This window comes from Hippopotamus amphibius, chromosome 13, assembly GCF_030028045.1.
Source record: "Hippopotamus amphibius kiboko isolate mHipAmp2 chromosome 13, mHipAmp2.hap2, whole genome shotgun sequence".
NCBI classification, from domain to species: domain Eukaryota; kingdom Metazoa; phylum Chordata; class Mammalia; order Artiodactyla; family Hippopotamidae; genus Hippopotamus; species Hippopotamus amphibius.
Genome location: NC_080198.1, coordinates 86,273,805 through 86,297,793, shown reverse-complemented (window position 1 = coordinate 86,297,793; position 23,989 = coordinate 86,273,805). Strand labels below are relative to the sequence as shown.

The window sequence follows — 23,989 nt, the reverse complement described above, 5'->3', positions numbered from 1 at the left end:
CACACCACCGGCACCTACAGACACGTGCGCACGCGCGTCGCTGTGTCAGCTGGGCGCCCACTCCAGCGCTCCCAGCTCTAGGGTGTGTTGCTTCCCATTTCGCTTCTTTCCCCTTAAAGGCTGGGCGATTCTTTCTCATTCACATCTACCCTACATATTGAATTTAATTACCCTGTTCTTGTTTTTTAAAATGATAAAACAAAAAGAAAAGAAAGGTGTGACTGGATTGGAGAAAGGAAGGAGCGAGGGGGAGAAGCTGGTGAGCGAGAAAATGCTGTCCTCGAAGACAGCAGTCCAGTGGTTAGGACACAGCTCCCTAGAGCACGGCTGGGTGCTCTCCTCAAGGAAACAAACACCTGATGCTCTTGCCTGTTAAAAGAAGGAGAATCTGGTCTCAAGGAGAGCACTAAAGCACCTCTGGCCTCATCCCATCCTTCCCTCCGGCCTCCAATCCAGAGGCAGTGGGGTCCACAGGCCGGGCAACAAATTCCATTTCCTTCGAAAAGCCCCGTGAAGGCCAGGGCCTCTGTGTTGGATAGGGCAGATGATTTAATTTTTAATTGCTTAAAAAGTGCAGAGTGTAAAGTCAAGAAGCATGACACACAGCAAGATTTGGCCTGAGCCTAAAGGCAAATTTAGTAATATGCTTTCCTTTTGGGAAAAATGGGGGGGGAAGCAAAAAACAAAAAAAACAAATGTGGAAAAAGTTACCTGAGACACAATTCTTTGTACTAGCAGAGTGATCACAATTAGTAGTTAGGTCGAGCCTAAGAAGGCATGTCTGTGGAGCAATGGATTTTTAGGCACGAAAAGTCACACTGCCTCTGTCAACTGACAGCTTTTCTAAATTTGAGGTACTGACCTAGAGACCTTCACAAGGAGAAAAGGCCAAACTGGGCACAGTGGAAAAAATCAGCCTACACTTTTTTAAAAAAGACTGATCATTAGAGTTTAGATAGTTCTGGTGCTTATATGATTGGCAAGAGGTAAAGCGTTATCAAAAAGGAACAAAAAAAAAAAAAAAGAGACTAAGAGGGAAAAAAGGATAGAAGTCTTACTTTGTAAATTTGTTTTTTCATTTGATAAATACTCTGTCTCATACTACTGCAATATGTCAGTATAAAGATGTATTTTTAAATAAATATATTTATCTATAAATATATTTTTACAGTATAAAAATGGTTAAGTAATTTAAAGTACAATTTTATGTAATTTATGGCAGCTTTATAACTTACTGAGAAAATCTAGAATTGTAAATAGAACTTATCTCCCAAAATAAGTTGGGGAGGTTGGGGTCTTCTACCCAAACAACCAGTTGAACAAGCAGGAATTTTCCTGTTACAGCAGGAAACTCAGGTTGACAAGATACCAGCTAACAAAACTGAGCAAAATTCAAGGAGAAAAAGCAGACCGCAAACCAAAAGGTTTACTTGTGTTTTCAATTGCTTTTAGTTCCTTGATATTTCTAATTCACAAACGAAACATCATTTACCAGAGTAAAACAGTAGGTAAAACTATGGTATTAAAGTTCTGCATTGAAAACAAAAATAAGGACTGATGTAGACTAAAAAGATGATCTTTCTTTACAGGAATTTCTGAAACACAATGGACTAAAAATGCTTTTCCATTTCTTTTGCTTACTGAAAGATTCACCAAGTTGTTGGGAAAATGCCCATTTAATTTGAAGAAACATATACTCAGTTCCAGGATTTAAGAATTCTGACAAGAAATGTGCAATAAATGGACTTCCTTTAATAGCCTGGAAGGTCTGAAAAAAAGCTTATTTTAAAGTAATATTTACATTATTATTTATAACATGAAGAAAACTTTGCTTCATTCAAACGAATGAACATTTCTATGCTAGAGATACAGTAAAGATGAATAAAAATCAAGAGATAAAATGTTCCAAGATGAATTTCAGTTCCATTATTAAGAATTCTAATTATCCCAGTGTAAAACTTCATGATTTTAAAGCTGGGAACTTTAAAGAACTAGCAAGGACTACCCTGCCAGAGGGCAGTTATGAAAGGATAGACAACCTGATCTTAATCAACGATCTCAGAGACCTATAAATAGAAACAGGTGTCCAAATTAAAGACAGAGAGAGACCCTAAATGAGAACCATCCTTTAGGACACATGCTCTGATCTGGGGATTGTTAAGGGAGCTGAGAAAGTAGCAACTGTTGGAAATGTGCATTAAAAATAGGAAGCATACATCCATATCATACCCTTAACTCTCTTGAGCAGGAAAATAATTCCCACTGGAGGACCATGGACCTTTAACTCAGAAAAGAAAATAAAAATATCTAAGAGTTTTACACAAGCTGAAATAAGAACCCTTGTTTTCCTCTGATTTCTTCTTTTAAAGGGTCAGGGGAAATGGTCACCAGCCTTTAAGCTTTCAAGGCCGAGTTCTTCAAAAAATGAAGGGAATCACTCATCTGCTACGATCTGGCTTTGGAAATCATTGTAATTATTGTTATTAAGTGTTTAAGAATCCACAGGGAGATAGAGTTTTGTACACAGGGCACCAAAAGAGCTATAATCTACCACCGCATCCCACCCCTGAAACCCTGGTGTCTTGCAGATTGGAAATAGCTGCATTTTTATGCTATTCAACAGGAATCGATAATACAAGAACGCCTGCTTTCCTCCATGTGCTTTCCTCACGTGGACTGGAAATCTCCTGAATGTTTTGTTATGAATGCTGAAATGTATTAGGTTTATAACAAACATGATAAAAATTATCAACAACAGCTAAAACATGATCTCTAAGTCTCACAAAGGTTGTCAAGACCCTCCTTCTGCATGTTCATTTGCAAATCACGAATTTCTTGAGAGGTTGCCAAGACAAATACACAAAGTCATATTCTAAGAAGCTACCATACATATATGAAGTGCATCAACAAGTTAAGATGAAGCATTTCTAAAATTACAATGTAATTACAGTAAAAATGCAGTTTGATTTAGAAAGATTCAAATTTCTCCACCACCCGTCAGATACCCAACTAAACCCATTTCAATCCTGAGAAAAGTACTGGGAAGGACTGACTAGCCTTTGGGCTGGTAGAGGGACAAAGAAATCTAACCGTGTCTGTCCTAGTTGTAAGTCCAGTTCCTGGTACAGGGCAGATGCTCAGAAAAATATCTTAGCATGGGCGAGAGAAGCAACAACGAAAAAGAGGGGCAATCGAGAAACCTGGCCCATGTACGCCAGCTTTTCTAGAATAAAGACTGCTCAGGCCCGTACAAATTCTTCTCTTGAAAACCTCAAGGTAGAATGATCTGCTTACGTCTTGTAAGGGACAGACACCTCTGCTTGCCAGGGTGCATCCAGAAGTGCGGCTGGTCCTGCAGGCCCTTCTGTAGCTCCCTGAGTGGGCTAAGTGCTCTCCTGCTTCAGAATCCACACACACTGCTTCACCTCACCCCACTCACCAGGTGCGTAACCCCCGCTCATCTCTGAGGTCTCAACTACTTTCTCAGGGGGCCCTTCCCTAGCCCCTCTGTTGTTCTTTCTCAGATCTTTGCTCTTCCTAGTCACAGTATTTATCACAATTTTAAATACATATATATATATATACCGGGTAACTATTTGTCTAATATCTGTATCCTGTCACAAATTGTCAAGCTCTCTGAGGGCAAGAACTACATCTATTTTATTCAGCAGTAATTACTGAATGCTTACCACAGTGCCCGGCACATAAAAGACACTCAAGATATGTTTGTTTAAAGAATGATAACAGGAAAAACAGTTATCATTTACAGGCAGTTTTCTATGCGCCAGGTACACTGCAAGCTGTTCACAATGCGTTAGATCACCTACTCCTCCTAAAGACTGCCATGCTCTCTTTGCTACTCCCCCAGTGGCTGGGACTATACAATGGTTCTATGACCACCTGCCATGTAAGTGCATTTGGGCAGATGTTAATGAAGCAGTTCCATGGTTACCATAAACATGTACACACCATCCCACCACTTACCCTTCTGCCTAGGATCTGGTTGATGGCTGCACTTTCCTTCAGAGTACACTCAGCGACGACGTTCGCTCTCATTTCTTTCATGTATAACATAAAAGCATTCAGCGGCTTCTTGATGTGAGGTCTTTTTGGCTCCTGCTCCTTCCTCTGTTCGTGCTGAGGCTTCCTAAAAGGTGAGGGTGGGGAAGGGGTTAGATGAGTAAGGAAGAGATGGGAGGAGAGAAGCAGAGCATCTGCTTATGTCACAAGTTCAGCTCAGGCTGGGGCCATCCCCTGGGCTCTCTATAAGCCCCCAGAACACCATCAACTTGGAAGAGCACCTCATCGACTCTGCTGACTAAGGATCCTTTGGCTTGAGAAGTGTACCTACAACTATAGAAGTGTTTAACACAGCATGGAAATGGCTTGTGAAGATGCTCCATCTAGATGCTAGATGCTCCTCGGTCACCTCAGGAAAAGGTGAACATATAGTGCAGGTGGTCAGTCCTCCTCCAGAAACGAGGTTCTCAACTTTTTTGGGTCAACAGCCCCTCTGAGAAGCTAATGAAGCCTTAGACTCTCCCCCCAAACAAATGCACGCTGGTTTTGCCTGTATTTGCAGGGGTTTTATGGACCATCCCATGCTCCCTGCCACCCCACCCTCCCATCCCAGCACAAATCCTAGATCAAGAAATTCAATTACTAGTCTCTTCAGAGAATTCAGCCCTGCTGTAACAGCCTGAGATGACCCTGGCCCGATAGGAAATCCTGGGTTTGGTTTGCCCCTTTCACTTGAATTCTATGCTTTTGAAGTCTCGATGCAGGGTAGCTGCATTTCCAAAAGGAAATCTGCTTCACTCCCGTGCTCCCCAAGAATCAGAACCCAACTACAGCCTTGCAGTAAATGGCTAAACAGCTCAAATCATTCAGTCACTGTGCTCTGAAGATCACTCCCCTTTGGTGAGTTTCCCTCGATCTTCTGAGGTCTGTGCTGCTTTTCAATCTCAGAACCAAAATCAGAGCAGTGAGAACCAAGCTCTCACTGTCCTCAGGGCCAGAGCTTGCAAGGCGGAGCTACACTGACTTTCATCATCACGGAGAAGCGGAAGATTCAACAACAGTGAAGGAGAAATTGTGTCGTTTAAGTCCTTAGTACCATGAGGCATTCACAGGTGAAGACAGGCACACTTACACGTGCATTAGGTCACTGTCAGTGTGGGGGTGTTCCTGTTTGACCTGAGGTGTTACGATAGCTGGATGAGGGATGCCAGTTGTGTGGGGGCCAGGAGGACCAGGAATCATATGATGAGAAAACCTAAAAGAAGGAAAGACAAGAAAACAAAATGTACTGCTGGAGCAAAAGCTAGATAAGAATTTCAAAACAACCCACTGACTGCTATTGGCTGGGAGTGAAAACACATCTTCACACACATAAGTTAGAGCGGGCCGATGATTCATTGCTTTCCTTTCTGTATTCAGGTGGAAAATGTTTATAATTATGTACTGCCTAACAGACTTTTTATCAAGCTAATAGTAGAATCTGGCATTTTTCCTGGGAGGGCTCTAGGCCATAGGATAAAAAAAAAGTGAGTCACTTTTCTTGCAAAGCAGTTTTCAGAGGAGAATTTCAGTAAGAACAATTACTGGAAATATTACACTTTATTAAGATTTAGCTTTTTAAATGATTTTACAATCTAAAGGCATCACATTTTAAAATCTGTCTACATTCCTAAGCAAACCTTCACATTAGGAGAATGTGAAAGCCTCCTGTTGGCTTTCTCCTAATATTAGGAGAGAACAACTGAGAAGATAAGGGACAGAAAGATTTGTTCAGTCCCCAATTTAGTAAGGTTGCCATCAACATCACCCCAAATAATTTTCTACACATAAACAAAGTAGTGTTTGAGAGATCTAGCCTAATGGAAAACTGGTAACAAAATTAAGGGGAAGGATTTAATTAAAGGGAAGGACACAGTTCTGCTTCAAGGTAAAAACTACACATGCTAAAATAAAGGCTTTTTCCCAGAGTATGCTTGTAGAGCATTAAAAAAACTTAAAATATCCACCACCATCCAACACAAAGGAGGGAAACGGCCACGCAAGAAAAATAAAACAGAGACAGTACTTTCAACAAGCTCTTTGGATAAATTTGGATATGCTTTAGAAATTTTTGCTTTTTGAACTGCTTTAAAGTGAACATTTAATTCAACAAAAACAACTTTCTCAGGTCTTTTCATCACTGCCTATACAGTTAATTCCCTCTTCTGGGAAGGAAAGAAGGGACTCTGCTTGGATACGTAATATTTCAGAAACAAATTTTTAAAAATTAAGGAGGCATGGGAAAAATACAAATATTTGGTCAAATCATAATGCTGTGCTAAATGTACCATTTGCAAAAATACATGATGCTGGTTATTTGCCTGCGAGAAAATCCTGTCATCACACAATTCTTAAAATATCTTTTTAAAAAAGTATAAATATATTTTGGGGGAAGGATATTAATTTCACCCCCTCCCAACCAGCTAGATTTACAATTTACTGAAAAAATGTTTCTTAAAAAGCTGAAATTCACCACAGAAAACTGCAAATTTCATACCTATATAAAGTAAAGATTTACGACCAGTTACTAACCCAACAGTTTGACTTCCAGCATGTTAATGCTAGCTCCCTTGAAAAAGCCACGGTGAACACACAGATGATACACCACAAATGTGTGTGTACATCAAGCACAGGGCACAGAAGCCATCCTTTCCAGAGGCAAAAGCATTACACAGAGCAGTGTGGCACAGCAGACCTCACAGAGCTTCGCTTGCACCAACATGTCCACACAGGGCCTGATTCACACACTAGGACACACACCCCGTATGGCCTGACAGCCCACAAGCACCGTTCCTTCTCTTCCGACAGCCTTGGTCCTGAAGGCTCTAGACTATCTGGGCATTTTCAAACACTGGCACATGAAACTGATACAACTTTCCTCACAGAAAGCAAATTAGAAAACTCAGATCAAACCAGTCTTTATTCTCCCCCGACCCCACCCCCATCATATTTTGAATCGAACAAGCTCTTCTTATAATGTCCCCTCTGGAGACGTTTCCCATCCCACAGTCGGGCGGCAGTGAAATCTTTTGGAGGCACAGTTTCCTGGGGTGGCTGAGTCCATCTCCCTGACGGGGGTGGTTGGTGCTACTGGGGTGCAGCATTTGGCTCCTGCCCAGGACTCTCCAGGACGCCTAGTGTGGGAGCCAGGCACCCTGCGCAGACAGATGCGGGCTGAGCTGTGCACCCGCCTGGCCGGGACCGAGAGGCAAGCAGAGGCGCACGAGATGCAAGCGCAGGAAGAGCGGCCTGTCCTGGAGCGCCAGGTTCCACCTCCACCTACCTGGACATGGAAGTGTCGACTGACAGTGAGGATGGGTAGGGTTGCCTGAAGCCTCCCGTGATGGGATATACAGGCTGACCTTGCCTGAGGTCACAGAAGAAAGGAACCCATCAATGACAAAACACGAATTACCAACCAGCAATAAGAGTTTGATGAGGGGAGGAATTCAACCAGAATTCGGGGGGAGTGTTACCAGGGCATGGTTTCAGTCACCCAGCTGCTTCCCTTCCTCACCCTCCACCCAACCAAAGCACCGTGTGCCTTGAAGGAAATCTCCCACCACAGTCTGTGAATGACCTGTCTTCTGCCTCTTCCCCTCTCCCAGCCCCACTAATGCTTTGAACGAAGTCAGCAGGTAAACAGTGTTTACTGAATATAACAGAACCTGAGAATGGTGAAATATTCCTTTTAGGTTAGTGGATTCTTTATCAGAATCTTTGAGACTTTCAGGGAAGGGAAGAAAGAAGGAAATAAAAGTTTATATTTATATAAAAATGAACAAATTTTTAAAAGCCCTGCGCTTCCCTCCCCCCACATACCCATGCTACAGGCAAGAAAAAGATCAATTTGTTGGAGTTATTTTCTCTCTGCTCTGAGAATTCCATCTCTCCCTCTGTTTGACCTACATCTCTCACTTTGCATTTACACAGTCTTGATTTCCAGATGCCACTGATGCAACTCAGCCCAGGGTTACTGCCCCTAAGTAGCTAAGTTCAGAGAGAATAATTGATGTAGGTTTGAAAGTGTTTGCATAATCTATTAAATTCAGACAGAGTTATTGACTGAAAGATTTAATGCTAAAGAGAAGAGAGAAAGCTGGAATTTCCACGGCAGGAGGAGCCCTCCTTATGAAGAAGAGATAAAATAAGGATGTCAAGTAGGGAAACTGAGGCCTTGACACGAGGGCCGTGGGGACAGAGAGCCAGATAAAGAAAAGAGAGGAAATATCTGCTGAGGTTGCAGCACTTGTCCATGGGGTGAGCAGTGGGACGGGAGTGGGAGCAGGGAAAGCTGTGTGCTAACAAAATGATAAAGATAGACTGCATTATCTGAAATGATGCTTTATTCCCTAAATACACTTCTTTTCCTTTACCTTTATAACTGAAAGAATTTGAAAGCAATGTTATGGATTTCTCAGAAATAACAAAATAGAGGGCACTTGGATTCTGAAAAAAGAAAGTCCAAACGTCAGTTTTTCATGCCTCTGAACTCAAACTGGTGCTTATCTTATTGAAATTCAAAAGATGCTTTTGCATATGTCAAATTTCTCTCTAGTTATGTCATTTATCTCACTTGCCCAGTTATAAGCAAAGATCAATATTCAATATATCTAAGGTTATGTCTCAAAAATATAAGTTGTTCACAAAGAACTAGAAAAAAAAAAACACACTGAATACTTTGTACAGGCATCGCAAATGCCCAAAGCCACAAATTGAATCCATAAAACTATAAGCTTCAAAGCAAATGCTACACAGTCATTTTCTACACACATTAGCAAACGAATTCAGTCCATTTCAAAGTCTGTATGTTTTTTAATCTTTTAAATTGAAATGAAATAAAGTTTGCACCTTGCTTGTTGATGTGAAGTTTCTTCAACTCCACAAGTGTTATCATTTATAAAGCTAATTTCCATGAATGGGAAGTACAAGGACATGTGTTCAAATGCCTGGCTGAAGGTTGCAGGAAGGGTCTTACCAGCCAAGAGGTGGGGTAATCTGTCCAACACCACCCGGAGACAGGGGATAAAAAGTAGGGATCTCGGGAGCTGGAGGATGTCTGGACATGCCTATTAAAAAGAACAACAGAGAGATAGAGTTTTCAGATTCATAGGACATTTGACTTCAAGAGAAGCAGAAAGGCAAGAAAATGCATTATGTCATTAATACGTTAAGTTCTGGAATGAAACACTATTTATTTTTCAGATCCATTCAACAGAAGTCAGTTTGTTAGCTTTTCTCAAGAATTCCACATCTGAGAAAATATGTCTTGAGGTAGTGTATCTTGAGGAGCTCCTGAAAGAGTAAATATGCTGCTAGTAAAACAGGCATCAAAATAAGACTTGAAAAGTATTTAGTTTGCCCTCATTATACCACTCTGGTTAGGCAAATGGTAGACAATTGTTTTTGTGTAGGATTGAAAATGACAGCCCTTCATAAGTAGCAGGCCTGCCATGGTGTTCAAGGATTAGGTAAATTGCTACTTTCAGATTTTCATTGGCTCCCTTATGGACACATAGATTTGGGAAATGTGATACCTCAGAGGATCAAAGATTAATTAGAAATCATCTTCAGCCCCATAATGGTCACACTTGATATGATTCATTTGGTCTCAGCCATTTCAGCTCCAACTAAGCTCTTCATCAAGTTGAGTCCTCTGGGCTCCGAGGTCAAGCTGTTCCGAATTAGTTGTATTCCACAGAAAATGAGAGTGCCACCAAATTGTTTCCTGAACTCACACTCCCTGGAGTACACTGCCCTATAACTGTAAAAACCACCTAAAGATTATACCTAATCCTAGTCCCAAATGACAGCTCTTTGTTTATATCTTACATTGGGTACAGAAAAGAAGGGGGTAAGATGCATACATAAAAATGCAAAATAAAAACTTAGATTTAGATTTGGGGGAAAGTGATTCCGAATGGAAAAAAGCCACATGAGTTTCTTTACACAGCTCATCTGGCTTTAAAAGACCATTAACATGTATAAACACACATACCCAGGTTTAACACTCAGAATATGTGTTCAGTGGCTGTTAATTATATTGGCCAGTATGTAAAACTAGGTGAGTATACAGAAGATGCTCTTTAAGTATTCTGGTTTTTTACTATTCAAAATGTTTATGAATTTCATTTGGATCTTAAAAGATACTGAAGGCCTTGAGCCTATGGGAATGGCTTAAGAAGTGTTGCCTTCAAAGTTGATGTTATTTGACTTTGAAGTTAGGACAAACTATTTCTCAACTCTTAGAGAAAGTAGGTAGGAAGGAGAAAGGTCTTTAATCTCTCTCAACAGAGAGTTTACATGAGATTATTTCAGGTTTTGCTGTTTTTGAAAGAAGTCTAAAATCTCCTTTTTTGATCTCTTTTCACTTTCAAATTTAACGAGTATTTTTATAGTTCCTTTAAATCATCAATTCACCAAAAGCACTGCATACAATGGGACCTAAGGCAGTTCTGGGGATCCACTCCCTCCCACTGAAGCAGAGCCACTGGCAACTACTTTTTGGAAGCTGGTAGTTCACCTTAGCAGAGTTACCATAAAATCTCCCCTTTTTTTTTAAAGCTAGAAATAGTGCCTCTTTCGGTCACAGTGGACCCCAAATTTTATACTCTGGGATTTTCTGGAGGGGTCTGGTGAGGTAGGGGGCAGCAGGGTTGCCTTCGGTGCTGATTTCTGAGATATAAGAATCACAGGGAAGTTTCTTCAACTTGCTGCCTCCCTCACCCTGAGATTCTGATACCTCTCCAAACCTCAGGTTCTGCAGGGGGTGCTGCCCAGTTTTGAAAAGAAAAACCAGACCAACTCAGAAGAACTTTGGAAAAACTTCGTGGAACTTTGAACTTGAAAATCGTAATTAGAGACTGAATTGTCTGAACTGTCTACTTTGTTAGAGAGGTGGAGTGACTGTTCAGGTACCTAAAAAATATGATTTGTCCTGGGATCTTATCTGTGGGATGTAGAGAAGTAACCTGCTTCTAAGCAGACAGGCTTGAAACCTCGCTCTCCACTCTAGTCCATATTCTAAGCACACTGGGAACACTGCATTAGTGATTCTGTGTAGGAGTAGTTCAACAAAACAAAAAATACAAACTAGCTGAATTTGGTTTTACTGCTTAAGAAGAAAGGAGGGAACTACCATTTACTTAGTACCTGCTACATGCTAGTTCCTATGCTGGGTATTTAATTTGACTGTTCCTATTAAAATTCTACTTGTATTTCAGATCTCTCTCTCTCATGAAATATTTTCTAACTTTTGCTGCTTTGAGAAATCTTTCTTCTTTGAATCTACAACATTTTATTTGTACTTTTAACATGGTACTTAAGATAGTCTTCATTTTGTTTTATAGTGAGTTTGTACAAATGGTTTCCTGTGTGAGCTTATATACTGCTTGGAAAAAAGAGACCATGTTTTCCCCATCTGTGTATCAAACCATGGCTGTTTCCATAGGAGGCTCTGAATATACTTCTGAGTGCCTAAACAAATGAACAAGTGAAATAAATAGACCCATTCCCCATGCTGGGCCAATACTAATAAACCATCTTGCGTGTGTATATGTGATGAGGCTTAGGTCACTACATGAGCAGAAGAAAGTGGATGTGTCTTCTAAATAGCTTATTGTTGTTTTAAGATCCTGTTTCCGAAGATTCCTAGAAGGGTGTGCCTCTCTACCAACTCCTGTCTTACTGAAGACACATTTCACATCATTCATTTAAAGAGTATTTACTGAACACTTCCTGTATATATACAGTGTATTCTTAGAATTTTTTAAACTTTTATAAATAGCTTTTATAAATATAGCTAAAATGATTTTGGTGTCAGACTGTATGGATACAGTAATTCCGCCACTCACTAGCTATGTGTCCTTGAGGAAGTTATTTAATTATTGCTCTGTAAAAATCAGAATAAAAATGAATTAAGTGTTGTGAGGAAAAAAGGCATTCATATATAATACAGAAAAGTGCTTGATATATAGTATTAAGGTGCTATGTTGACTGCTTGTTGTTATTTATAAGGACACAAACATATACAGAGGTACATACACCTTGTATTTCTTAAAAGCGCTTTCCTTTTAACATTTTTATCAGACAATGAGTGGAACAAAATAATGGGTATTAGCTTCCTTTACTTTTCCTACAACCACACCTACCTACCCAGGCCCCCTACCCTATCCAGAAATACATACTGAAACGTAAAACCTAATGTGCTTCCTAATAGGAAATTAACCTAAAGTTATTTTCCTGAAAATGAGAATGGGTTCTGCTGCAAACAGTTTCTATTTATTGGATAAATTCCATCTAGGGTTAGAGTATGAACACGATATTCCTTTTTTATTTTTTTGATTTTGGGGGATAAATCTAGCTAGCCACCCAAGGAACTTTGAAATCAGCTACTCAGTACCACCATGCTACAACTAGCTGTACATGATATAACCAAAAGGCAGGCAGAAGGAGAGAAAAGAGACCCAGTAAGCCTTAGACTTTTTTTTCCCTTATACTTATTTTTTTGGTGATGAATGTACCCAAATGGAATGATATAAACTCAAAAAAATCACATAAATTGGTTCTTTTTAAAAAATTAGTTCCTTTTAAACCAAGGTTTTTATACCCCCCTAACAACATGGTAATGAGGTACATGAAGTCCAGGACAAAAAAAGTAATTAAAAACAGGATTTTTAAATTAAAACAAATGCAAACTGTATGGAGTAGAATGCAAAAATCACACAAATTTTTAGGACAAAATACTTCAAAGAAACGGCAAGCAGACAATTTCTGTTCACGCGTATTAGTCCCTTCTCTAGTTCTGAAAAGTTTGTTTAAAAAAAAAAAGTTTGAGGAGTAATGATATAAATTACAACTAGTAAGGTAAAACAAGGTAGGGTGGCAGTAAGATACAGTTACACTTTCTCTTCTGTTTCCCTAACTGGTAGTTAGAAAACTCTGTTTTTAAAAAGTGAACTCCCCCGAATTCTTGAGAGAAAAACTACTGAACCATCATGTGTTACTCTTTTAAAACATTTTATAATGTTATTCTTTTAAATAAGTTCATTTCAAAGTGCTCAAAACAGGGACTGGGATATAGTAAGTACTATGCAACTGTTAAGTAAATAAATAGTTTAAAACTAAATAAAACATGCTGTTGGACTGTTTTTGCGAACAGCCTTTTTGGGGCTTTTATATCTATCTTTAGCTGTCATCCTCAGATGTGTATCTCTAAGTGCTCCCCTGCTCTGGGACTATGACCCACACGCTTACACTGCTGACCTCACACTTCCCTCCAGATATCCCAAAGACGCCTCAGACTCGCCACAACCAAGGTTATACGCTTGAGCTTCCCTCTCAAACAGCCTAAGATGCCTATCTTAGGTCCCTTTCTCACTACATAGTCACAGACCTGTCTCTGATGCTTCCTATGCTTTGGAGGTCCTTAACAAAAGGGAGGAGAGGAGAGGAAGGACTGGAAATGAGGAACAAAATGGAGACAAACCCAGAAACATCCATCTCAATGATTCCTGCCTTCTCCAAGTAAAAGTACTGGGGCTCCATGCAAGCAAAGTCCAACAGTAACTAAATCCTCAAATAGTCATCTTTTTAATAAAGGTGGGAAATGAACATGATACGTATCTAACCTACAAGTGTTCACAGCAGTGGGGAAAACACCTAGCCTCTGAACTGCACTCTTCTTCACATACTTACTAAATTCTGTTGTTCACTACCGATCACAGATAGGGCTGGACAAAGGACGAAGTGCTGGAGATGGCACCCTGGACCCCTTTACATTCTCTGCCTTCACGTGCTTTTACAGGACCTTTTATTTGGAATGTCTAAAGATCCTGTTGAGGTCCAAGTGTGTACCTACATGGAAAAAATAAGGGCTACCCTGTGAACAAACTCCCCTTCAAAGTATGCTCTAAGCTGATGGAACCAGGAGGCTTGGAGAACTTGAGCTATGTGTCTGACAACAAACCCACACCCACACCCATTAGGTTAGAAACGGGCCGTTTTGATTTTTCAGACCTCTTATGATGTGTGTTTCTCTGTAAATGATACAGAAGCAGAACTCAGAGAAGCAAAGTAAGATTCATGTTGCTTTGACTTTAGACAGAGATGGTTTTGTATTTTAATTATATTTATATCTAAGCTGGTGCTGGGAAACAACAAAAAGAGGAGAAAATACAACAGAGATATAACTGAAACCAAAAGAAATCACAAAAGGCTCAAAAAGATAACATTTGAAGAAAAAAATCTCCTACTTTGTCCCTTTTCTTTCTTTTTTTTAACACTATCATCAACACCTCGTACATGCTGAAATAAACAAATATGGCAGGAGTACTGAGGATTGAATTTGTCATCTATTTTCATAACATTGGTTTATACTGTGATCATAGATCTTCAGGCTGTCACTTTGAAAATGCCCTTCAATATTTTTCCTCTGTGTTTTTTTTTTTAAATCCTGAAAAAGAAAAGAAGCCAACAACGAATTCTTGTATGCTTATAAAAAAAAATTGCTATCTTGCCTCCTACCAATGTATGATGACCCACCCAGTAACACGGGCAGAGGCACCTGTGAGGTCACTCGGACTAACGACACGAGGCTCCTTGCTTATCCAACGAGGCCTGGGGAGGCAGGGCTCTCACCTTGTTTGGAGCTGACATCTGATGGGATGTGTGACGGGTGTGATCCTGGAGAAAAGTGCTCGTCGCTGTAAGTGATGAGGGGGGTGAGAGGGTGGACTGCGTGGGACGGCTGCACCACGGGCACTTTGTTTGACTGCAAAGTAACCACAAGGACGACCGTTAACATGGCCACCCAGCTCCTGTCTCCTCCCCCGGCCAAAGTCACCCAACAGCAGTAACGGGGCGGCAGTGTGATCCGAGAATCATCTCCAGCCCTGGACACCTGAAATCCTCTGCTTTACTCAGGTAGATCTTCAGGATTTTCTCATGTTAAGTATTCCTCAAGCACATGACTATCCCACCAAGAAAGGATCAGTTATTTACCAAGGCCCCTTTGGAGATTTAGGTTGGTCACTGTTATTCCACAGGACGTCAATTTCTGTACATACATATCTACACTCCCCTTTTAGCTTATCTCCTCAGATTAAAGTCAACAAAGGGTTACTGGAGCAAACATTATGCATGTTTTATAAACTCTTTATTCATTACATATGTTTGGCATAAAAAGGCATTCAATAAATATTGTTCAATGAATAGATAAATGAATCAATATTGTCAACCCAAAAGGGCAACTTTCTAAACAACCCAGTGTATACAAACTTGCTGTATCACCTTAGTTTATAAAATTCATAATTCTAGAGTTGTACATCTTTAAGAACCACATTATACCATTTTCTCATGTTTTATAGTTTTGTCAATCAAACATGACCAACTTTCATTATGCTTTAGAGCTGCTCAGTTCATCTTCAGGTTCTTTAGTTTCTAGAAGTCTTAATTGATAAAAGAGAATTTCCAGTCTTGAGTTTAACTGCATAACGTGAAATATGGCTTGTAAGAACACTCTAAATTGTTAACATTTATATTTTACATTTTATGTGTTTTATATTTGTTTAAAAATAAATTTTATTATTTAACTTGGAATTCTAAAACTATATAACAATAACACTTTTTAAACAGTCAGGTTATTTATATGGACTTCATCAATTTGAAATCTGGAATTCTTTTGTTTATTGAAAGTTGAATCCAACCCCACACCCCCGAAAGTGCTTACTAAGCGAATCAGTAATATAAACAAGATTCAGGCAGTTTAACCTAATTAGGAGGTTGTTTTAAAAGAAACTCTACTTCCCCCCACCCCCCCCGCCAAGAAAGTAAAGTCAACACAATTATATACACACAAAATATGTTTCTGATTTTAAACTCATCTCCTAATTAAGGCAGTCTCAGGAAGATCTATATTTAGAAACACTACAGTCATAGGTAACTTGTGAATTTAAGAGGACTAGACTACAATGAATTCTAAATATTTTCTCATTCACTAGTTCAGACATGCCTTCACCATAGCTAGTTTGAAACAGTGAGATTGTTACTATACTACAGACTAAAATGCACATGAAATCACTTTCTCCAGAAACAAACACCTGTGTTAAAAAAAAATCTGAGTAAATGCCTGAAAACTGCACAGTGTAAACTGCTTAAAATGTAGGGACGTATCTGAATGGCTACAGGCCCATACACACGTATGGTGGCTGCACCTATGACACATGATGATTATTTCATGTTTTTCACAAATTAGGTATAAAAAGTACGTGGCTCCAACAGGAAAAACCATCCTCAGGAAAATTAGGAATAATTACCTTAGTAACACTTAATTCTCTTTACAGTTAGCAATAGTAATTCTCTGTACCCTATCATTACAACCTCCACCCAAAAGAAACTGATGAAAAGGAAAAAAAAAAAAAAAAGCAAGGGGGGAAAAATCACACTTTTTTATAGACAATGATATAATATCCATACTAGACTTTCCTCTATTTTATAATTATCAGCTTCTCTCTAATGGCAGGACTTGCATAGTTCATACAGCCCTGAGCGTTTATTAAATAGAGCACCATTATCAAAGCCACATGCCTTTTCTCTATACACCTCTGCACATACATCTATGCATATAAATGTGTAAAAGGTTAAAAAAAATGTTTCAATGCTTTTTAAGTGTTAATGATGCAGTTGCCAAATACACAGAATGAGCTTCTTAAACATAAGGAATTTAGAATGCTGGAGGAAATGGGGGTGGGTGGGTGGGTGTGAGAATATTATTATTATAAACCCTTGTAAATATGGAAGCAAAAATCTCAACGCCCAAATGCCAATATGAATATAGTTCAACTATAGTTTAGAATAAGTGCTCTGAGTTTCATTTCAGAAGTCTCATAAGAAGCATAACTGCCAAACAATCTAAAAAAATATTTTCTAGAGGTAGTTAAAAAGAATAAGCATTGCAGAAATCTTCTGGGAAAAAATATATTTATTTTGCATGCCTTTCTTATTTCCAGAGCACCACCTTAAGGAACATGCATTAGCAGGCAGCATCTTCTTAACATCTGACCTATCCCTCCAGTCATATAGCTCAGAATCTGGCGCCGTGAATTTTTGTTAAATTATGCTATCCTTGCTCTCCTCTTAATTTTACGGTTTTCAACACAGATTTGCTTTCCTGTGAGAAGGAGATAAGAAGCTGAGGATTTTAATTTAAGCTCTGGCCTTGTCTTATATTTTGCAAGATGGGTAGCGAATAGCAGCACTCGTAGGTGTGTTAAAGCCAACAAGGATTATGTCCATTTTTGTGGCCAAATAATAAAAGCAATATGAAATCTCAATAATGTGAGTGAGCACAGGTCTAAGGTTTATATTTTGCCTCCTACCAACCACCTCCACTATGTATACAGAAGGACCCACCCGACACCACAGGTGCTTGGCACACCGCCCTCACAGTCAAGTGTCCTCTGCCCTAAGCTGTGGGCTTCCTCTCATACCAGGAGTTACTGTCCTTTGATACTACATGCACACACAAGGCGAGAGCCCAGGCACTGCTACTTTGTGTAAGTTTTCAGACAGACAATAATCACCATTCCTTTTTTCTCCCCTAAGGGTTTTTTGTGTGTGTGTGTGTGTGAACTTTTTATTTTATATTGGAGTATAGTTGATTAACAATGTTGTGTTAGTTTCAGGTGTACAGCAAAGTCATTCAGTTATACATATACATGTATCTATTCTTTTTCAAATTATTTTCCCATTTACATTGTTACATAATATTGAGGAGAGTTCCCTGTGCTATACAGTAGGTCCTCGCTGGTTATCTATTTTAAATACAGCAGTGTCTACATGTCAATCCCAAACTCTCGATATAACCATATCTTAATTCTTGTCTTCTGATCTCCAAATAACCATGTGCTGTATATTGGGGAGGGAAGTGTGTAAGGAGAGAAATAACTAATCGGCTACTTAGCGTCTACAGACAAACTTATGTAACTACATTATAATGCCTGGTTACAGGGGTATAGGTGGGCATATGTGTATATTCATTAGATACCTAAAATGTGCCAAGAATTATTCTCGTGCTGATGGCCAACAGAGACAAGGTCCCTGTTCTCATGCAGCTTCCTTTCTAGGGGCCTGGAAATGGGGATGTGGGTACTGGAGACAAAATATATATATATAAACAAAGCAAACAAAAAACCCCAAGCAAAATCTGAAAAGATGGCATCAAGTACTATCAAGAAGAGGAACTAGGTGGTAGAAGAGACAGTGTATACCTAATTACATGCCTCCAAATCACATTAAAGCTGTAAGAAGCCAAAAGTTCATTTAGTCTAAGATCCTTATTTTCTAAGACAGGAAGCTGACAAATAGAGGTCACCAGGGAATGGGTGATCAAGCCATGACTACTGCCAGCACATAAGACAGCCCTGCTCACTACACAATTCCAGTGATAAAGGGTTCACTGTGAGGAAAATGGGAACGGAAGCTCCTGGGGCACTCCATACAGGGAACCACGCAGCAGAGAAATTCCATCATTTTGGCTCCTACGCCTCTGTGCTGGGAACCAGGCACCTCGTACCACACCTAATGGAGCCCCAGCCTCCTGACTCCCCCTCTAGTACTTTGCCCAGCACACATATCCCTGTAAGGGAGGGAGGAAGGGCAAAAATCATTTCGACTCTTTTTCATTCACAGGTATAGTCAGGTAAATCTTAGCTTCCAGAGAACCACCAGGTATTCCCAACATGGGCCCTTTCCTTGATCATCTCAGGAAACAGCATGCACAATTACTCCACCTTTACTAGATACCTGGCAGGCTTAAGTCGCCCCAAATTCTCCACACCTGCTCACAGAGAGGTTCAGTAACCTGTCTACGCTCACGTGTCAGCAAGTGGCTGAGCCAGGCCACAGACCTTGATCTTCCGATTCCAGCTACACATCTCAGGCAGGTGTGATCAGCCAGGTGAGCAAAGGAAAAAGATGAAAAGAGCAGGTATTGGAAAAGGGGCAGAAAATATCAAGGGTGGATTTGAGAACATAGCTCTCCTGCCTACACTCAACTCAGCACCCACATGTGGACATTCAGGAGGAAGGCCACACTCTTTCCCCAAACTGGAAAAACCACCCTCAGGCCCCCCTACCCACGAAGCACAGAATAATTACAGCAACAAACCAAGTACTTCCTATATACTAAACACTTTATAATTACCTTTCAGGCAGGTACTATCATCCTCCTCCTTTTCCAGATGTGACTGAGGCACAGAGAAGGTAAGGAACTTTCCTGAGGACCCAGAGCTAGTAAGTGGCAAAGCCAGATTCAAATGCAGAAAGTCTGGCTCTAGAGGCCACGTTCATTACCAGTACACCACGTGGCCTCCCTGAAGAGCCTAGTTCATAAAATCTTGGGCACTGAATTGACCATCTGGGCCATAGCTGACAGTATGTGACATCCATGAAATGCCCGTTGTGGTCTCCGTCCCCGGCACAGGCATCACATCAGACAAAGAGGTACCTTAGTAGAAGCGGTCAGAGCTGCAGAGACTCAACTGCCGCCTTTCTCTCCAGGCCTGCAAAACATTCCAAGGAAGCTAGCTCGGCTGCCACCCAGGCTGGCCCCTGCAGGTAAGGACTTCTTTGGCATGAAAGCCAATAAAACCCACACCTCCTGTGGACACGAAGTGGGTGCCACTTAGGGATCCTGAGAGCCACCCCCAAAGCAACATTCCCAGAAATGACCCACTCACCACTGGCAGTAACTCAAGCTGTTGTGAATGTTGTCAGCCTCTGAGGATGTGGTTCTGGGAAGGACCAAGAAGTGGTTCACCTCCCTCCTGGCTAAGGCCGTGGGCCTGCTGGTAAGTGGAGTAATTGGGGGAGAAACTTGCTGGCCTGCTGGCCTGTCCCCTTTCTGCACATCTCCAGATTTCCACTAAACCCACAGTGCAGGATCTGGCTGTGCATAAAGGTCTTGAGTTCCATTTCAATTGGCTGTGCATTTTTATCAGTAGTCCTCCTGGTAATAAACGAATCCAGGGGAATTTTAACACTCCACCAACTTACTGAGATGAGGAGTTTCACCTGGCATGAATCGTTATGGTGGCATTTTACTTTTTATTTAACTCTTAAGAAGTCTGATGTTCATGAACTAGAAACCATTTAATTTCATATCATGCTGTCCCCTCCTCTTCTGAGAATCTGAGCCTCTCAAGCCTTCCCACAAAGAGGAGCAGATTTAACTTACCCAGAAAGGATACAACGATTCTTGCATTCACTAGAACTCAAAAGTAACACTTGGTACTGGAAATCTTTCCTAAGATCCACCAAAGCTAAACACCTGATTCAGATCTGATGTGGCTGTCAAATCTACGACCACTACCGGTTGTCATGCTGCAGCTTTTTTCAGGTATCTGATGAGGCCCCAGACTTTGCAGACTTCCTGAGCAGGAAATGGTAAAACTCTAAGGTTCGCAAAGGACAAAAATTCCATGTGCCCAACTCTGGAGGCAAAGGGATGGTCTCTACTGGACACCTGGAATTTTTTCCCTAAGAGGGTAAGGAACATGTTGCAGGGAAGGGAATTCAGGTGCACTGGACACCCAGTAAGTGCCCGTCATCATGGCTATGCCTTTATATCTCTGGCATTCATCTACAGAGGTGGACGGTATCAGCTCTACATTTACAGATGAGAAGGCTGAGTCCTTCTGGACACAACTAAGTAATAATCAGAGGAGAGAGAACGTGTGCTGGCACGGCTGGGCACCTATGTCTCTGCTCGTCCTGCCCCACACTGTTCACTCCTCAGCTCCTCTTTCCACCGCTGCTCCAAACCACCCTGCTGGCTGAGTGTAGCCTGCCCTGGGCTCAACTGTGATGAAGGGTCTGGACAGGACAAAGGGCCCCTTGGAGAAGACTGATGTCACCAGCAGGACTCCAAACAGAGTGCTGGAACTGCTGCTAAAATGAAAAGGTGTGGCACACTCTCCATGTTCCCACTTCTCTATAAGGTGATGATTTCTATATGTTTCCTCATTTAATCCTAAAGTCACCCCTAAATTAGGTTTACCATTTATGTTATATAGAGAAGGAAACCAAGGTTCTGAGAGGGTAAGTAGTTTTATACAAGATCACACAGGATGGATGCTAAGTAGCAGAGACAGGATTTGAAAACAAGTTGGTGACTCTGAAGTCCACAGCTTGTATCCCAAGGACTCAAAACAGACAGCGCTGGCATTCTCTGGTTGCCAGGTGGATGAGGAGAGGAATAATGTAATTTAATATTCAAGTACATAGGAACTGGAGGCAGAGTTCAAATCCCAAACATTCAAATACCATTTAGTTGCTATGCTTAGGTAATTCACTTCATCTTTCAGCATCTCGGTTTTCCCATATGTAAAATGGGTGGAATAAAACCTCAGGAGATGAAGGTGAGGAATAACGAACAATGCAAATAAAACATCTATCAAGTTCCGGCATATAACATACACTCAACAAATATTTGTGGAATGGATAAAGGAAAGAGGAAAGCGAAAAGAGGGCCAATAAACGAATTACTCTGCTCCCCAAAGTTCAAATCACTCACCTCTGAGACACAGTACGTTTTAGAATTTAGAACTGTGCTTTCATTCAGATGAAATTACCCGCCAAGTTCTCCTTTCTGTAACTGGGTTAATAGAAGACAGTGGGATTCTCATATCTGCTTTTACATGCAAATCTCCATTTTGATATGTTATTTTGGCTGAAGTATAGGAAGAAAGTCTGACCTCACACAGATATGTTGCTGAAAAGGGAAGAATTATTTTAATAATTTTTTCAGATAATTGTGGATCTTCTTTGATACTAAACCAAAACTCAACAAGCGGTAGTTTTAGAGGCTAGCTGCAATGTAGAATCAAAAACCTCATCAATATATTTTTCCTCCTCTTACACTAAAATTGATTGCTCTGCCTTATACTTTGAATTCGCCCATGCATGATTTTGCATTGGTCATTTGGAAAATAGTGTTCACTGAGTTGACATAGTTTTTTATGCAATATAAAAATCACATTCATTAATGTCATCACTCATCTCATCAGAGAAGCTTTACGGATTTGGGAAGTTATCAAGCCTACAGCAGTGGGTACAAGGTCTCTAAAATTCTAATCTTTGCTTCAAAGCTCAAATTTTACCACTGGCAACAAATGCTATCAACTGTTTTCACTGAAGAGAGACTCACCTTCCTCATTGGTGAGAAAGTATCTACCAATACCAAAGTCCAAAGAACCACAGTTTCAGTTATGTCGTCAAAGGGTCAAGATTTAATATAATTAAAAAATTTTTACTGCTTCAACAAGGATATTCTTAAGTGGCATTTTTTTCCCCTGGGAGGGTGCTGAGGTACAGAATTCAATGACTATTAGTACCATTTGGTGCCACTGATGCAAATGCCAACACAGTGGAAAAGACAAATAATGTGCTGTCGTTATCATGAGGGTAGTTTTGCCCTCAAGGACACCCTATCTCAGGGGCCCCTGAGGCTACCGATCAGGGGAACTGAGAACTGCCGCCCACAGTAAAGAAATGGTACAGAAACAGTTGTTGATTGTGGGTGATCCAAGATGATAAGATGAAAAGCATTATTTTTGTTAAGCTGAATTCAGAGAGAATTTGATTAATGGGTTTCAAAGGTAGAATGCTTTCATGATATACTAAGTTATTTTTTCCTTCCTATTTGCTAGTAGTATAAATGTATAAATCAAGAGAAATTTGAAAAGCAAACAATCAAAAATAATATGTACCACATCCTTTTAAATGACATTTAAAAATGTTTACATTCCTTCAATCTTTTAACTCAATACAGGACCCCAGACTTGTGTTCATTCATTCAATTTGAATTATTTTCTTCAAAGGAGTTCTTGATACAGAATAGCTGGGAATACGGATTTGCACCCTTTGGTGCTAAGAAGGCTTTTTCAACCTCCTCAGGTACACCCAGTCATCACTGGCTCTGTGCTGGCAGCCCTAGGACATCTTGCCATGCATTTGCCACACTGCGTTGTTACTACTTGTTTGTGCATTTGTTTCCTCTCATTAGATAGAGGTCTGGTCTTGGTAACTTACCGCCAGGGTCTAGCACAGGTTCTGGTACAGTGGAGGCATTCAATATCTACTTCTCATGACTAAAGATCTGAATGAGGCTTTCAACACTACGTCAGCTCTGTTCAAGAAAGAATTCATACCCTTGAATTAAAAACAGGGACTGATCCTCATATTTTCCACTGCTGCCCAAAATATTATCACAAACTTATTAGCGGCTTAACACATCACAATGTATTATCCCCCAGTTTCGGCGGGGCAGGATCCTGGCATGGTGTGACCAAGTTCTTAGCTCGGGGTACCACAGGTGTTGGCCAGGCTGCGTTCCTGTCTGGACGCTCTGCGTGCTCACTCTCGCTGTTAGTAGAATTCATTTGCTTGTGGTGGTCCCCATTTCCCTGCTGCTGGTCAGGTGGGGCCACTCCCATTCCCTCACAAGCAGCCCTTACACTGTGCATCAAATGCTTCTTGCTTTGAGTCTCTGATTTCCTCTTCTCCAGGTTTCTTCTGGAGAAACGTGCTTTCCAAGGGCCCTGTGACTACGTCAGGCCTACCCCATAACCACTCTTTCCTAAAGCTAACCGTGGGAGGAAGACAGCAGAAGTGGAGGCAGCTCTGATCAGCTCAGGATGCTACAAAACCTGATGCTATCTGCTAAGACACAGACAACCCACTTCACTTTCTCATTTTTTTCTGTGTTTACAAAATGTTATCATCCATTGATCTTAAGGCAGATAGAAATGAAGCACCATTACAAACGTTATTCTCTGGTGTTACAGTGATTCTGGTTATACTATAAAGTTCTGAGGTTTAGTTCTGTGTTTTTCTCCTCTCCTTTTTGCTTTTTTTAATCCAGGGACTACAT

The 23,989-nt window shown here is 40.6% G+C and overlaps 1 protein-coding gene across 3 annotated transcripts in view; it reads right to left on the bottom strand.

Moving 5' to 3' along the window:
• LEF1 (lymphoid enhancer binding factor 1) overlaps positions 1–23,989 on the bottom strand; it is a 114,750-nt gene that overhangs the window by 22,029 nt on the left and 68,732 nt on the right. For all 3 annotated transcript variants that reach the window (XM_057706690.1, XM_057706691.1, XM_057706692.1), the window contains exons 4-8: positions 14,698–14,830; positions 9,038–9,128; positions 7,343–7,426; positions 5,153–5,275; positions 3,985–4,147 (exon numbers count right to left, since the gene is read on the bottom strand). In XM_057706690.1, coding sequence (XP_057562673.1) covers positions 3,985–4,147; positions 5,153–5,275; positions 7,343–7,426; positions 9,038–9,128; positions 14,698–14,830 — 594 coding nt within the window. The remainder of the gene's footprint in view (positions 1–3,984; positions 4,148–5,152; positions 5,276–7,342; positions 7,427–9,037; positions 9,129–14,697; positions 14,831–23,989) is intronic.